This window comes from Batrachochytrium dendrobatidis (genome assembly GCF_000203795.2).
Source record: "Batrachochytrium dendrobatidis JAM81 unplaced genomic scaffold BATDEscaffold_2, whole genome shotgun sequence".
NCBI classification, from domain to species: domain Eukaryota; kingdom Fungi; phylum Chytridiomycota; class Chytridiomycetes; order Rhizophydiales; genus Batrachochytrium; species Batrachochytrium dendrobatidis.
Genome location: NW_006281100.1, coordinates 487,792 through 503,462, shown reverse-complemented (window position 1 = coordinate 503,462; position 15,671 = coordinate 487,792). Strand labels below are relative to the sequence as shown.

Genomic DNA, 15,671 nt, shown 5'->3' with positions numbered 1-15,671 from the left:
TGCCTGAGGACACTGCTTGATGATATTTTGGAATATTTGCTCGTCGCAATCCAACAAATCAATTTCATGAATAACCAAACTTCAGCACAACATCTATATGAACAGACTTCACAGTACAAACATTGGCAGTTTACTGCAGAAAAACTAATGGAAAAAAGACTCCAGGTCAACACTGATGGGGTTTCTCGAACTCTAGAAGCATTAAGGCTTGAAAACGAGGTAAGCTTTGTCTGATCTAGCCCATCTACCATCGAGATTGTTATTTTAAAAGGCTAATGACCATTCTTGCTTGAATGTTTTTGTATTCTAGTTGAAACAGTCAGAAAGTACCGATTCTTCCACAAGTCCTGGTTCCGAATGTGTTACATGGAAAGAGCAGCTGGACTATTGCAGATTTTACGAAGGCAAGATCATCGATTACTGTAAATTCTTTGGATTTGACAAGACTGTTCAAGCAAGTACCAATGGTTTTGCAATCCAACCATTGCAATCTTTTTCTGACCTAATTAGACAATCGATGCTGGATTTCTAGGCTACAGCGATTGTTTTTTTTAAAAGATTCTATCTCAACAATACCGTCATGGACTATGATCCCAAAATTATCTTGTAAGCAGATACTTTAGGTTTTGGATCTGCACTGTCAACAGCTGCTTACATATATCAACCGTTTAGGATGACATGTCTTTTTTTGAGCACAAAAGTAGAAAACTCGTTGATGCCGCTCGATGAGTTTCTCAGCAAAGTACCCAAATCGCCAGATGCAAGCGTCATGATTCATTTGGAATTTGTGCTTTCCAAAGGAATTCAATTTGAATACTCTGTGCATCATCCATACTGGCCATTGCATGGATTTTTCCTTGATATCCAGGTAATCAAAACTGTAGATTGATGCAATAGATTCATATCCAACTAATCCATCACTCGTCCATAATTTTATAAACACGTCACACATCGATTATTCAGACGTTTATACAATCTTCACAACCCCGAGGGAAACACCCAGACTTGATAAAACGACTGTATGCCGTCTATAATCAAGCAACAGATTTGATTACATCGTCCTTGATATCAGATGCTTTGTTCATGTATATGCCTTCACAGATTGCTCTTGCTGCAATCCAGGAGATGGCAAGTCATGTATCTACTATTGCACCCATCATCAGTGCATTTATTACAGATCGATTTCAAAACGAAACACCCGAACGAGTACAAGGATTGATTCAACTTTTACAGGCAATTCGTGTAGATTTGTGCAATGCCAAGGAGCTTACAGTAAACAAGGCTACAGCAGCTGTAGTAGCCAGCAAACTCAGATTGTATTCCAATCCTGAATTTGATCCTACAAGTAAACTATTTGCTTTGCGCAAACAAGAAGAGGAGCAGCAGAATGAAGCCAAGAGATTAAAAAAAGCCGACAAGGCTCGACACAATCGTGACCAACTTGCAACGATTGTCAACTAGATGTATTAATGAGCCAAATCAACAAAAGCAGTCCGTTTTGGATTTATTCGTAAGATGAAGGCTCGAGTAGCTGTAGCTCTTGAAATTGATCACGAATACCTCGTCATTGCTTAATGTCCTTTTTAGTTCTAAACATTGCGCAAACACGACGATGTCGCTCGACAAACTCTCCTTTGAATGAGTGTGCTGGATCGTCTGTCATGGGAATTTCATGTGTGTAGTTGTATCGAGTATCGTCGCTAATTGATGACAAAATAAAAAGATTAGCTACCAATTGACAGGATAAAGCATCTAGAATGGTTTACTTACGCTTGCATATACAAGCATCTGGCAGGAACAAAAAGTTTGAAATAGTCTCGATCAGGGTTTTTGACATTCCGAAAAATAATGACAGCAGGCGAGATCAAACACAATCCGCCAATGACATCTCCAGAAGACTCGACAAAATCTACATGTGCGCGAATGCCACTGTTTCCATCCCGCATATCCAACACATGAGGCGGAGTCCATTTAGCCGGTCGGTTTGGTCCAAGCCATTTGGACATGGCAAGTTTAGTTTTATCAAGGATTTCCACGGCCTCCTTTTCACCCGGGGAACTTGCAGTTTCAACAGATGTCCATGCACTAACGATTGCTTCTTTGTATCCTGTAATGACATGATCGGTATGAGCTTCACGGTATCCCTCTCTACCAAAAAGCCGACGCAGTTTCTTTGTAATCTCTCGTTCAAGAATCTCCTCTTCTCTGGGCGTGATGGCATTCGGAATAATGTTGATGGAAATGGGTTTTAAAATCTTGGCTTGTGGACCCATTTCGATAAAATCGTATGTTTTAGGATTAGAATTGTATGTAAAAGACACAGTGGAGAATAGAGTTTGGCTGTTGAATAGAATCGATGGAACAAATACTGATAATGGTTCAAGCGATGAGGATTGAATGCGAGCTAGTTTTCCAACTGGCCTGAATGCATGTGAGGGTGTAAAACGGACAAAAGGTAAAGAGTCACGACACCAAAGAATACTACAAGAGAACATGCCGTAGTAACAGTTATGGTTGAGCCAAATCTTGTAATCAAATGTCGAGGAAAACACAATCCATGATTTTGGCGAGTTTTTTGAATCGACATTAACCTGCGTTCTGCCAGGTGAAAAGGCTTGACCATTGCAACAGTTGCTCATTGTCTATACAAGAAACATGCTTTGTCTGCATTCATTCTTGTTTCTGTTTGCTATTCCGTTTCCACAAATATCCACTTTGCTGCTGCTCATGTATTTGCTGATGATGCTAGTGGAACATAAACCCTGTTTATACTGGTAATTTGCTATTGCAACTCTGATATAACAGTATTTATCTGTATCTCACATAATTAAATCTGATCCATATACATGCTCTAGCTCTCTGTTGATCCTTTTGCTTATGACTTCATCTTGTTCCATGTACGGAACTGATGAGATTGGGAGTCGATGCTGGCTTGATTTAGACCCTGACTGGCTGCATACTGCAAGACTATCCAACATGGTCTACAAAGCTTGGACTCCGACATTAAAATGATGCTAGTTTTCAATCCGCATCTGGGCACTGCGTCCGTTTTTAGTGTTCCAATCTGATTATTATCTGGTAGTGTTGGCATCTACTGGGTGTTTATTCCGGATAAGCAAGATACGGTTATCCATCAAGATCCATTTCATATTACAGTCGTATTCACATACATGGAACACTAATAGAGCCAAGATACATGATAAACAGTCATGTTTGATGGGTGCCAATCTTACTGGACAGCATTGTTTTATAAACTTTAATTCACTAGTCTTTGTGCTCATCCTTGTACAAAATACAGAGCGAATATTCGCATCTCTGTTTCAATAAACTCCACAACTTTGACATTCTTGCAACTCTTTTTTCCAAACCAAACATGTAAAGTGAATATTGGGTGACTGGCATGGAAACAACAGTTGCACTCCTGAAATGCTCTCTTGAACTAGAGCGTGAACGTATCTGATATTAGAATATGACAGAGTTTTAATAGAAAAAGTAATCAACTTTCAAAACAACCAACCATTGTTTATTCCAAGACAGTCATTGCAAGATAAATGCAAGTGTTTCATTTTACGTGAATACTGCTGTAATGTATGTCCAGCCTGTAAAGGATAGTTTTTATTGGCATGTGCCGAAAAAAGATTGATAATGGCTTGTCTAGATTTATGCATTATATCTGAATCTCAAGCACATTCCATCAAGTCACACTACGAGTTTACTGGATAATATCCTCAATGTTCAATCCTGAAAACTCGAGCATGTAGCGCAGGTTGGTGGATCTCGACTGAAATGGTCAATCGAGATTCTGTAAATGAACAAGAAATTTGAACTTGACTTCAATCTCGACTATATCTAGTACAATGACCGATTTGGCTGGCCTGTCCGTTAATCCACACCATGCAACAGAATGTGTCGTTTCTACAGACAACTTTGAGTTTTTCACAGAGCTTACTAATATATTAGTGCAAGTGTCCAAGCCAGATACGAATGTTTCTCCAGACACTCAAGGTTTAGCTATTGCAGCCAAGGTATTTAATCGACATCAGTTGCTTTTGATAAAGTATAATATGCACAGTTGTTTCAAACATGATTATGAATAGTGCATTGAATAAATGCTCGTTAGAAATATTAGATGACGGCTTTGTTGGAGCGAATCCAGCAAGCTCACATCACGATACAGAGCCTGCCTAGTATTCATCTGACAGTAACAGAGCTGCAACGAATACTGGACAACTATACAGCTGTTCAAACGATGAAAGTGTAAGTTGTATTTTTATCATGCATGGAATAGACTCGCCATGTTCAATCCATCTTAAATACATGCATGACTTGTATTAGTGCAAACCATGATCGATCTTTGAACACATCTGCTGATACTGGACCATTAGTCAGTCCAGTAGCCGATACCATCATGCTCAACACTCGGCCTGCTTTGGATCTTGCAACACTGCCATTGCACAGTACAGCAGATGTCATTTCCGCTCCATCTTTACAGGATCAAGAGATCGTGCAAGAACCAGCAGCTGTGTTGAATACTTCATCTCAGAATACACTTGATGCTCTAGCAGAGTCACTGCTGCAAGATGCATTGAATTTTTCACCAACTCCAACAACACATGATTCCATGACTACGCAATAAAAATCAACAGCTTTGGTCAACCTAAGCAGCTGTTTATGTAATTGTATAAACTCTTGTTCAACAAGTAGATTTCTGATTGTTTTATACAATGATTATATTTCCAAGTTTATCTCGAAGTTCAACTGTAGCCTTTTCATCTTCGCTGTCATAATAGCTTGATTCTTCAGACTCGCTCAAAGGCATATCGTATCTACGCTCCTGCACTGTCCTGTCTCCATGGGATGAATTGCCTAATTTACTTTCACTTGTAGAATCACTGCTATCTAAAGATCTAGAAAGCATCGCGCTGCAATCCTGGTTGTCGCGATTGGGATTTGGCATCAAGAGACTCTCGTCTCGAGTTCTGCGTGAAATATACGATTGCTCCATGTCCTCAATGTACTTTGTTTGCTTTTGAACAATATCTGCTGCATCAGTGCATTTGGAATAGATATCAAACAACTCTCTATATACATGGATATCATGTGAGCGACGACTGGAATGTTTGAATCAAAAGTAGTTGTGCTAGAATTCAAGACTCACTTGTTAATGTCGTAGAATGCATGACCCCATCCGAAATTTTCCAACAATGCATGTCCAGCATCATCCAAACCAGTAATGAAGCAGCAGGCAGCAAGAGCCTCTACACAATTGAGTTTAGAGGGCTTTCCATAGTTTACGGGATTCGCAGCAACAAGATATGGCACTGTGAATTGACAACATGAGTTTAGAATTAGCTGCTAATCTCGGGTAGCCCAAGCTTAACCACAGTGGTTTTTAGTTTCCATCATAATAGTGGTTGTAATTCAAATCTATTATATACTTGCATAGTCGTTCATGTCGGGATGCAATCTTTTTAAATGGGACTTCTTCGATACGTGCCCATGAACAATCTACAACTGCAATGCCAGATCGAATAATAATATCACGATCGGATGGCGAAACAGCACATACACCTCTTGGGCTTTTCCAAAAGTCAGCAATCGGGTTTTAAATGTTGGTTGATTTAATAAAAATACAAATTGATGAACCATAACTTTGAGTTTAAGCAAATGGCTCATTACCTCATGACAATACCACTAAACCGTTGACCAACTCGCAAATTGGTCATGACTCCAACTCTTGCTAGTTTTTTTCCAGAACAGCGCTTAGGATCGCAGTGATCAAAGTCCTGGGTTTGATAAAATATGCATGCATTCCAAGTTAATCCACATAATACTGAAGGGTTGAAGCAGACATGAAGTGTTTGGGGTCATTCAAAAAAGAAATTCTGGTCCAATGCACATACCCACATGGCAACAGGAAAAGGTATTTTATAATGCTGATCGGTATGCTCATGACTAGAATTCAAATATCATAGTGGTTGACAGTTGGAACTAGTGGTTTTATGAATGATGCCTTGACTGACAAGGCAAGACAAAACTATGCACCATAATATACCTGTCGTTGGAAGAAACTGGCCTGTCATTGGTGTCCAACTGATTGATTTGTTCCTGTTTGTAACGATCTTGCTGAGCCAACGACATACGCATGCTTCTTCCTTTTCCATTTCTGCTCATGATGACTGATGGAAAGTCTGACAAGTGAGTTTTGGCTTTACAAGCAAAACGTGATTATAATGATTTTACGATTATTGTTAATGTGAATGAAAAGGCAGAAATGTTTATATTTCAAGTCAATCTGAACATGTTTAATAGACATTCTGATGGCATCAAACAAACTGTTGTTGCTGCAGATGGTAATGCAATGGTCAGCAAACTGGTCATACCAACAAGTCAGATTGTCGTACACAATTGATGGATGATTCTGCCATTAAAATCAATAATCTACCAATGTTTGCAAAACAAGAATCCGATTCATCATACACAAGCATGGCTGAATGAATTCTATGCAAGTCCTTTGCCAATTTATTACTTTTCCAGTCGTTTTTATTCCCATTATCAGACCGCGATTCCAACTCCAATCCCTCAGGAATATACGTTCTAATCTTGACCACTTTAATTTGTTGGAATTTAAGGTTGGATATTTAAAAGTCATTAGTTAAAACGCAATGACAAATACAGTGACACACTCTTTTTCGGAGCTGTACAACATAGACCATCCCTCATCGCTTCCTTTTAATGAACCACCAGATAGAAACGGAGGAGGTGGTGAAGCATCTACATTTTTTGGTCTTCCCACAAAGCGCAATGCTCATCCAATATCCATTAAACCAACTCCTCCAAAGGCAGAGGCAGCAACCACTTCCTTTATTGGTCTGATGATGTCGTCACGCAAACGTGCCAAAAGTCCTGAGATGGATCAATGCCCTCAGTGTCCAAAGTCATCAAAGCCCAATTTGGCCAATGACCAGTCTCTTGATAGAAATGGACTTCCTCTTGTAGACTCGTCACTCCATGCCACGCCTGAATACGCGTATCTCGACTTTCAACGCGAGCTGATGCCTCATTTGCTTGCTGCTGTACCTCGTATAAAAAAATCAAAGGCAGCTGCATCTCCAGGACAACAAGCATTGTCTGAAAACTTGCCTGATGATGGGGAAATATGTTTAGAAGACTACTATCCTGGCGAGACTATTCCAGATCTTCGCGCTTTGCTGTCAGATCCAGTTCTTGGCGAATTAATACCCACCGAATCACAATGGTATTTGCTAAACCAGCTTCGTATTCATGGCGGTATGCCTGAACGATCCCAGTCTGGAATATCTAAATTGGCTCAGTACGTTAAAATTATTGCATTTGATTTGTCATTAATGTTTAAAGTGCTTTATTTAAAAGTTTCAACCTTTTGATATATTATTTAACTGTCGATACTACAGCTACTATTCTCAGCTACTTCATATTGAAGAAAAGTTTCCATTTGAAAATGGAAAAATTTCCATCGATTTCAATTGGTACGAAGCATTTAAACAGGATAAACAAGGCAAGAAATATGTACAATTTTTCTTTAGTAAAGCATTGAAACTAAAACATATTTGGCAACTTTTTGTTTAGTGTTGAGCAGTTGCATTCAGTATGAAAAAGCTAGTGTTTTGTTTAATTTAGCTGCAATTTTCTCGCAATTGGGATCTAGCACCCGACTCTGGACCTTGGATGGGAAAAAACTTGCTGCCGGATACTTTCAAAAATCGGCAGGAACTCTTCTTTTCATTCGAGATTCGCTTTCTCAAAGATTCAAAATTAAGCTAGATAAGCTTTCTGATCTCAACGAGACAACACTTTCTGCTGCTGCCACATTCATGCTTGCCCAAGCCGCCGAGTGCTTTTATGACAAAACAAACGATGGTATGCATGTGTTGATTTGAAAGAATATTATAGTTAATGCCTTTGTTTTGACACATTTTCATAATTGGATTTATTGATGCTGCACAGAAAAATCATCCAGTCCAGTGACATCACTTGTCTCCGTGTATGCAGCCGATTTGTATGATGTTGCTCATCGTCATGCAAAAGATGGATGCAGTCTTCTCAAACATCGTTTTCCTCGTAAATGGACTAGCACAATGAAATGCAAGTCGAATCTTTTCGGTGCAATTGCCCATTTTCATACTGGTCCAAATACTTCTGTAGATCGTGTTGTTGCAGAAAGACTGGCTCGCTTGGGAGTAGCAAAAGAATTGGTCACAGATGCATATAGGAGTGCAATCGATGTGGGCGGTATTCTTCAAGATCTAACCAAAGGACATCTTTGCACCATACATAATGCTAATATTACTGTAGATGCTGCCAATAGCTCACATATACACGAAACACCTTTTGATTCGAGACTATTGGCTCCATTAAAACGGCCGTCTCAAGCCTTGGTGAATCCAATATCGCTTTCTGACTGTATTCCAAACCTCAATCAATACTCTGACATATTCCATGCTATTATCGCACCAAACTATCGCGAAGATGTCAGGTTGGTGACTCATGAGAGTGCTCGGGTTGCTCATGCCGGTCAAAACAGTTTGCACAAAATCGTCAGTGATATTGATGAAAAATCTACCAAACTTGAACTTCAGCTTCCTCATCCAGTTGAGCTTACAATCAAAAATCAAGGGCTTGCAATGCTCCATACCGACGAGCTTCAAGTGCATGCTGGAAAACTACTAGATCGTATCTGTGAATTTCAGTCTGAAGAAAAATTGTTGTCCAGTAAGGATATGCTGGGACATCTTGACCGTCTTCTTAATTTTATTTCGATCAGTGTAAATGAAGCTGCCAGACATTTGAGCGGGATTGACATTTCAGTCTATCCATCCGATTCTGATCAATTGATCGCTCTTGTAAAGCTACGCTCAGAAGTCTCGCAACAGGAAAATGATTTCAAAAAGAGTTTTAGTAAATTTACTCAACTGAAAGCATTGTACGAGGTCGAGGTTTCTCAGTTTTGTATTTCTGGCTGGACAAAGGAAAAACTAAGTGCAATTATTCCTGTTTTGAAAATTCCCGCCAAGAATAGACAAGAAGCCAACTCTGTTCTTTACAAACAATTTGAAGCTGCCAAAACCCGGCGAGCAGTAGACATTGCTCGAATCGAAGAAGTCAGAAAAATATGCCAGCTTAAAATGGTAGAACTGAAATCATTACCATCCGACTCTTGGGTACGCACTCCAAACTTAAAATTCAAGATACATTGGCCAAGCAACGTGAACATTTGGTTGATATTGGACTTACTATAGAGAAATTGATTGCAGAAAAAGATATGCTTTTACAGAATCTGGCAGAGCAAAACACCGTATTAAATGGATTATCCCAGCATATTAAGGACGAGTTGGAGCAGGACTCGCTAGTAAAAAGCTTTAGTGACTCTCTTGACAAGTACAGTACTTATCGTATAGATACACAAAACGAAATATACATGACAATTGCTCTTCGAGAAGATAGTGCCAAAACACTAGCATCTGCGATACGATTTATGTTAAACAAAAATCACCCGCGTACAGCATTTGAAGGCGATGGTACTGCATCTCGCCAAGCTCTTCCTCCTCATCCTGATGGTGTAACTCGAGACCCATTGGTATTTCAAAAATGGAACGAAAAAAATCCTAGTAAAGACCAGCATTCATCTAAACATGAAAAACATATTGATACCGATCATCCCCATAGACCAATACGTATTAGAGTATATAGTGGTGCAAAAATCGCCAAACCGTGCTCATCAGAAACCCGAAAAAGACTTGCACTTGCTGATTTACTTGACCTGGATCATAAAAGTGTGGTATATGAGCCCTCTTATTCACACGCCCTGTGGGAAGAACTGCACAATCGAGCTACAAAGCAAAGTCGGCAGGCACAAATTGCATTAGATGCGTTAGATCATCTCAAGCCATCTGAGCCAGTAATCCCGTCTGTTCCTGAGCCTAATCCATACGAAGCGCAGCGCACACTTGCTACGCTTCTAGCTGCAGCAACTGCTCCACGACACCCATCTACAATGACTCGAGATTTTCATCATGCTCACCATACACATACCACAAGCCGTCGAGTCAGCATGAACTCGCGTATCCCTGGTGGATTCCCACATGAGCAGTCTATAAACCCATCGCACATTTGCACACCAGCCGAATCCAACACTTCATCTACTGGACTATTGGATGCAGTAAGAGGATCTTTGTCTAAAATGTTTACATTTAAAAAGGAAACTCAGCAGCCGCAGCAAACATGCCCTCATCATCAGCAAACCACTCTAACAATAGAAACAGATGACAGCATCAAAAACCCATTTACACAATTCACTAGTAGTAGAAAATCCAGCTATGCGTCGGCTATTGAAATGCAACCCAAAACTTCAGCGGTTCCAGTCAAGGAACCTAGAGTTGTTCACAGGACAACCTCTCGTCGTGTCAGCTCGGCTTTGCCTCATCAGCCAAGCATAAAAATTGAAAATGATAGCGAATCAGTAATTGAATGGACAGACTCGGAGGAATCGCCGGTTCGTGATGATGTAGAAATTGAGATTGATCATTTGCCAAACGGTCAAGCCGATGTTACATTTCGTGTTTCAACAGAAGATGGAAACAATCAAGAACAAGTTCGGTCCGATTATATGATTTCCAGGCTCATGAAAGAAAATGCTCGACTACGTAATCAGTTTATTGGGCTTAGAAAACCTGATGTAGCATCTACTTCGGTTTCTCAAAAAGAATCTGCTTTTAAAAATGCCACCACAGATGAATCCATGGCCAACATCCACAAAATGATGAACCTGTTCAAAGAACAGGAGAGTCGAATCAACACTTTAGAGAAAAAAGTGATTGTTGGAAAACCCAAAGCAAGCAAATCTGAAAGAGTCGAGCGTACCAATCAAGCCAGTAAAGGTTCTACAAATACTGAGCGGTATCATCGTGAAATGCTTGCCCGATGGATTCGAGATCAGCACCGACTATCCGATGCATGTGTATCAACAGACTCGATTGGAGTGCTATCGACATCCTCCTCGGACGATTCCCCAAATGGACAGAATGGTAAAGGTGGCGAGATATTTGGTCGAAAAGGCAATCGAAATAGCTCACGAGACACTTGGGCTCAAAGAGTAACATTTGGTACTCAAAAAGGAAGATATCATCAATGTGGTAAACGGCACAGCGCTAAAATAAACTCTTCATCGATGGAGAGTTCTGCCAATGAGATTCCAAAGTGCTCAGAGATGCATCGACAGGGCGGATCACAAATGATTATGGTTGTGCCAGCCATTGATATAACCGTTTCTTCAAAACAAATGAGACCTGTTTCTACCGAGGAACCATTTAGCGAAGCACCTTTGATGGACTATGCCGATCCAAAATCAGTAAATGCGAGCCACAAATCGCGCAACAATCTATTTCACTCTGGTATATGCCATACTACCTTTGTACCAAATCTTACCAATAAAAAAGGACCCAATACAATGTTTGAGCGAGAAGACAGCGGGATTGGCGGTACGCCGATTCGACTATCCTCATTTGACGACGTTGAAGCCAGCTTGCCATCAAAAACTAGATTCGATATCCAGCCGGAAAAATCTGGCAACCGTACCAAACCATTTGGTCGAAAAAATGGTAAAGATGCTCGAGACATGAAACTATCTTGATGTTGTCCAATTAAATTTTAATCTAATATTTTGAAACTTTTAGTGCTTCAAGAGCCTGGCTATACCCCAAAAGGCTTAGCAAACATGAAACTGGACAACGATCGTTTGGTTGAAGCACTGACTTGTCTAGACATGAATCGATGATACTAATTTTAAACAGTAATTTTATCTTGCAGTATCAAACTGCTTTTTAAACAATTTGATTAAACATGCGTATTTTGAATGGATTGGATTCATACAAGGGTATTCACGTAAAGTGGAATACTTTTGTATATATCTTGCAGCGACTGCCTTTCACTTCAGAATAAATAATGGTTAAATATTCATTGTTCTTGACTAGTAAAAATTGACTACTTGAATTGATATTCCCAATCCAATAAACACAACGTCCATCATTAATACAAACTATAGTTTTAAGCCTGCTCTTTTTCATTTTGAATCAGATTCGTGTATTACAATCCATACATTGGACTGGATCGTTCTATGCTGTCAATACAATTTTAAAAACTCACTATCATTGCATCCTAAAATATCAGATGCGTCCATACCCTAGTTCAGAACGATTTCACATCTCGGGAATGCAATTATACATGCCAATCATCCAATACCGTAATGTTCAGTTTGTAGCAAAGAAGAGTTGAACATTGAGCAAGTGGGATGTATTGGAACTGTAATGCGAGCATTCGTTCAGTTCTATACAAAAATGAGTGCAAGGGTCAACCAACCCTGTCGAGGAATTCAGATGACATCAATCATTTCATGGGGCTGACTGTTTATGTATTTTGGTAATTTGTGATCCGCTTTACGTAAATACGGATGAATAAATCATTTAAAACTTGGCAAGGTGTTATACTGATGGGATCACTTTAAACCAGACCATAAAGTAGCGATGAGTTGAAGCCCAGCAATTGAGACCAACCACTACGAATGCATGTGATCGAACCGAATGAAACAACCCGTTGCAGAATGTACTGAAATAAGATTTAGTGATCATCAGACTTGTTCAACTAAATTCATCTCCAAAATACATAATATGTCGTGCCGTTTTATCCGCATCACCAAACCTTGTTTATCTCAGCACTGCAACTAGAACTCGTGCACATCATTTCAAAACTCGAGTTATAAAACCCGAATCTTGCGTATTAAACTTTTGATTTTCGACGTCCAGTTTAGATATTTCATTACCAACTCTAGCAAATTATCGACAACTTACTATGCAACAGCAACCCTTTTCTAAAAGCTCTTCTTGCTCAGTAACCTTACCGCAGCATGTGGATGAAGCTTCTCCAACCATTATTGATATTCGTGGAAACAGTTCTCATTCCAACACTGGCTCTGACATGAAGACTGCCGTGCGAGATGCCATTATCAAAAAAACAGTTCCATTTGTAGACTCTCGTCTAGTTCGTGCTGGAAAGCCTGCTCCGACAGAGCTATTGAGATCGTTGCCTACAATGGTGCTTTATGACGACGAAGGATTGAGTATTTTTGATCGAATTACATATTTGGATGAGTACTATCTGACCAACGCAGAGATTGACATTTTCCAACACTATGCAGACGACATTGTCAATGGTTACATCAACAATGCATCTGTACTTGTTGAGCTTGGTTGTGGGTGAGTTTAGATCATCCACGCTCTATTTCTAATATCTTGATACTGCTGCATGTCAAACGCCATTAAGCAACTATCCGCAGGCTATATCAGCCTCATTGATTTATATGCTATCCATGTATCTGTTCACTTACTCTATTTGCATGCAATCAACTGATAGATCCATGCGAAAAACTAAATACATTCTACAAGCATTAGCCAAGTCTGGCAAAACAGCAACATATTATGCGGTCGATTTGTCCCGGTCATCGCTACGCGAATCACTGCTTCCACTCATGGCCATGTTTCCTACCATCACATTTGTGGGTCTTTGGGGCACGTACGACGATAGTCTTGCTTGGCTGAAGCAATCTATTCCAGCTTCAATCTCTAAAACGTATCTTTGGCTTGGGTCATCCATTGGAAACCTCACAATTCAAGAAGCTGCCGTGTTTCTACGTGGCGTTGCAGATAATGCAATGGAAACTGGTGATCTTTTCTTTTGCGGTATCGACCGCCAAAACAGCTTTGAAATCCTGTCGCTTGCTTATAATGATTCACACGGCCTTACCAGAGATTTTATTCTCAATGGCATAAACCACATTAACACCATTTTTTCAGCCGACAACAATTCAAATCTTTTTGATAAAAGTAATTTTGAATATGTATCGATTTACAACGAACTCGATGGGCGTCACGAAGCATATTTAAAAGTACTTCGATCACACACTGTTGTTGGGCATAACCCTGATTTCGAGGTAAATCTGGTTGAAAATGAGCTGATCAATATCGAGTACAGTTACAAATACTCCCCAAAGCAAGTTGCTGATGTCGTTGATGCCGCTCATTTGTATCATGTTGGAAAATGGTCCGACTCCAAAAATCTATACGATATGCATCTGTTTCAGAAACCAGAGGTATATTTATCTCGTCTAGACAAAAACACAGTATCTGCGTTGGCCAAAGCCACCCATCCTACTCTGGATCAGTTTGAAGACCTCTGGAAAATTTGGCAAGTTTTATTTATGCTAAAGTCATTTTCAGAATCTTGTAGATGCCAAAAGTATTCATCTCAATCATCAAGCTTGGCTGACACTTGCTTTATGCATTATTTCACAGGGACTTGATTGTCTCCAGCATGATTCCTAGCGATCATTACATGTTCAAACCAATTGACTTGCGCCATCCATATATTTTCTATATTGGTCATCTTCCATCATTTTCAGATAACCAGCTGTCCAGATTTCTTGAAAAAGATTTGTCAGGAAATAAGCTATTTTTAGAAATTTTTGGTCGTGGTATTGACCCAGACATGGATTGCACAACAAAATGCCACGACCATTCTCCAGTTCCTTCTCAATGGCCACAGCTATCCACCGTGATTGAATATCAAAATATTGTTAGGTCCAAAATCCGAGAAATGTACTCCACCACAAACGTTTATTCAAAGCGCCTTTCTCGCACTTTATTCATGTGTTATGAACACGATATCATGCATGTTGAAACGTTTTTGCAAATGCTAGTACAAGATTCGCATATTCTGCCGCCAAGGAATGTTGCTCGTCCTATCTTGAAAAATTCACGGTTGCTTCCAAAGCCATCAGCTAAATACCTCTCCATTGAAAAAGGCAGTTTCATCATGGGTCATGATGATCACGAAGTGCATGATTTTGACGAGTCCGAATCTTTGGCGAGGTTTGGATGGGATAATGAATACCCTGCTCACAAAGAATATGTTGATTCGTTCAAAATACTAAGCCGCCCAGTCACCGTTGGAGAGTATTTTGAATTTTTAGAATCCACCAATTGGGATGCGACATTGATTCCTGGATCTTGGACTCGTGGTGAACATTCACAAGGCTACGCCATCAAGACAGTTTTTGGGCCCATCTCAGTTGACCAGGCGTGGATTTGGCCAGTATACGTTTCCAATAACCAAGCAGCAGCATTTGCTCAAGCTAATGATACCCGACTTCCTACTGAACAAGAACTATCGTTTATTCGCAGCCAGCAACCCGCAGCAGATACAATGGAGAATAACAATTTTACTCAATGGACCCCTCGAGATGTGCAATCCATTACCAGTGATCAAGTGACCGATCTCAATGGTAATGGATGGGAACATACCAGCACTGTGTTTTTACCATTTAAAGGCGGCGCCAATTCCCAACTGTACCCCAACTATTCGAGTGATTTTTAGTAAGCCGAACCATATATTATTGTAAAACATTAAAAATAGGTATCTAACATTGACACTGGTAAAAATAGCCATGGAAAGCATAATGTGCTTCTTGGTGCTTCTTGGGCTACCATGGACAGTATTGCTTCCAGACGCACTTTTCGTAACTGGTATCAGCGAGCTTACGCATTCGAGTTTGCCAAATTTCGAACTGTCTGTTAGATGGCCCA

At 39.9% G+C, this 15,671-nt stretch overlaps 6 protein-coding genes across 6 annotated transcripts; 4 read left to right on the top strand and 2 right to left on the bottom strand.

Annotated features, from left to right (window-relative positions):
- Positions 1-66: 66 nt before the first annotated feature.
- Positions 67-1,461, top strand: BATDEDRAFT_86487 (uncharacterized protein; the record flags this gene model as incomplete). Its single annotated transcript, XM_006676960.1, has 4 exons — positions 67-219; positions 533-606; positions 673-868; positions 964-1,461. 4 exons carry the CDS (start codon positions 67-69, stop codon positions 1,459-1,461), a joined length of 921 nt encoding a protein of 306 aa, XP_006677023.1.
- A 103-nt stretch (positions 1,462-1,564) lies between these two features.
- Positions 1,565-2,639, bottom strand: BATDEDRAFT_22790 (uncharacterized protein; the record flags this gene model as incomplete). Its single annotated transcript, XM_006676565.1, has 2 exons — positions 1,565-1,700; positions 1,771-2,639. 2 exons carry the CDS (start codon positions 2,637-2,639, stop codon positions 1,565-1,567), a joined length of 1,005 nt encoding a protein of 334 aa, XP_006676628.1.
- A 1,218-nt stretch (positions 2,640-3,857) lies between these two features.
- Positions 3,858-4,636, top strand: BATDEDRAFT_22789 (uncharacterized protein; the record flags this gene model as incomplete). Its single annotated transcript, XM_006676564.1, has 3 exons — positions 3,858-4,025; positions 4,130-4,257; positions 4,336-4,636. The coding sequence occupies 3 exons, from the start codon at positions 3,858-3,860 to the stop codon at positions 4,634-4,636; spliced, it is 597 nt and encodes a 198-aa protein (XP_006676627.1).
- An 81-nt stretch (positions 4,637-4,717) lies between these two features.
- Positions 4,718-6,174, bottom strand: BATDEDRAFT_86599 (uncharacterized protein; the record flags this gene model as incomplete). The annotated part of the gene is made up of 6 exons (XM_006676832.1): positions 4,718-5,081; positions 5,159-5,321; positions 5,506-5,573; positions 5,680-5,786; positions 5,904-5,955; positions 6,056-6,174. 6 exons carry the CDS (start codon positions 6,172-6,174, stop codon positions 4,718-4,720), a joined length of 873 nt encoding a protein of 290 aa, XP_006676895.1.
- A 4,299-nt stretch (positions 6,175-10,473) lies between these two features.
- Positions 10,474-11,993, top strand: BATDEDRAFT_32847 (uncharacterized protein). Its single transcript, XM_006676687.1, has 2 exons — positions 10,474-11,636; positions 11,712-11,993. Exons 1-2 carry the CDS (start codon positions 10,646-10,648, stop codon positions 11,810-11,812), a joined length of 1,092 nt encoding a protein of 363 aa, XP_006676750.1. The 5' UTR covers positions 10,474-10,645; the 3' UTR covers positions 11,813-11,993.
- An 889-nt stretch (positions 11,994-12,882) lies between these two features.
- Positions 12,883-15,663, top strand: BATDEDRAFT_22786 (uncharacterized protein; the record flags this gene model as incomplete). Its single annotated transcript, XM_006676563.1, has 4 exons — positions 12,883-13,286; positions 13,444-14,295; positions 14,382-15,461; positions 15,531-15,663. 4 exons carry the CDS (start codon positions 12,883-12,885, stop codon positions 15,661-15,663), a joined length of 2,469 nt encoding a protein of 822 aa, XP_006676626.1.
- Positions 15,664-15,671: the final 8 nt, after the last annotated feature.

What these genes read in the sequence shown, in the direction of transcription:
- BATDEDRAFT_32847 (XM_006676687.1), top strand. Translation starts at nt 10,646, where the DNA reads ATGATTTCCAGGCTCATGAAAGAAAATGCTCGACTACGTAATCAGTTT. An exon ending in ACCATTTGGTCGAAAAAATG is followed by an intron (nt 11,637 to 11,711) that starts GTAAAGATGCTC and finishes TGAAACTTTTAG; the next exon opens with TGCTTCAAGAGCCTGGCTAT.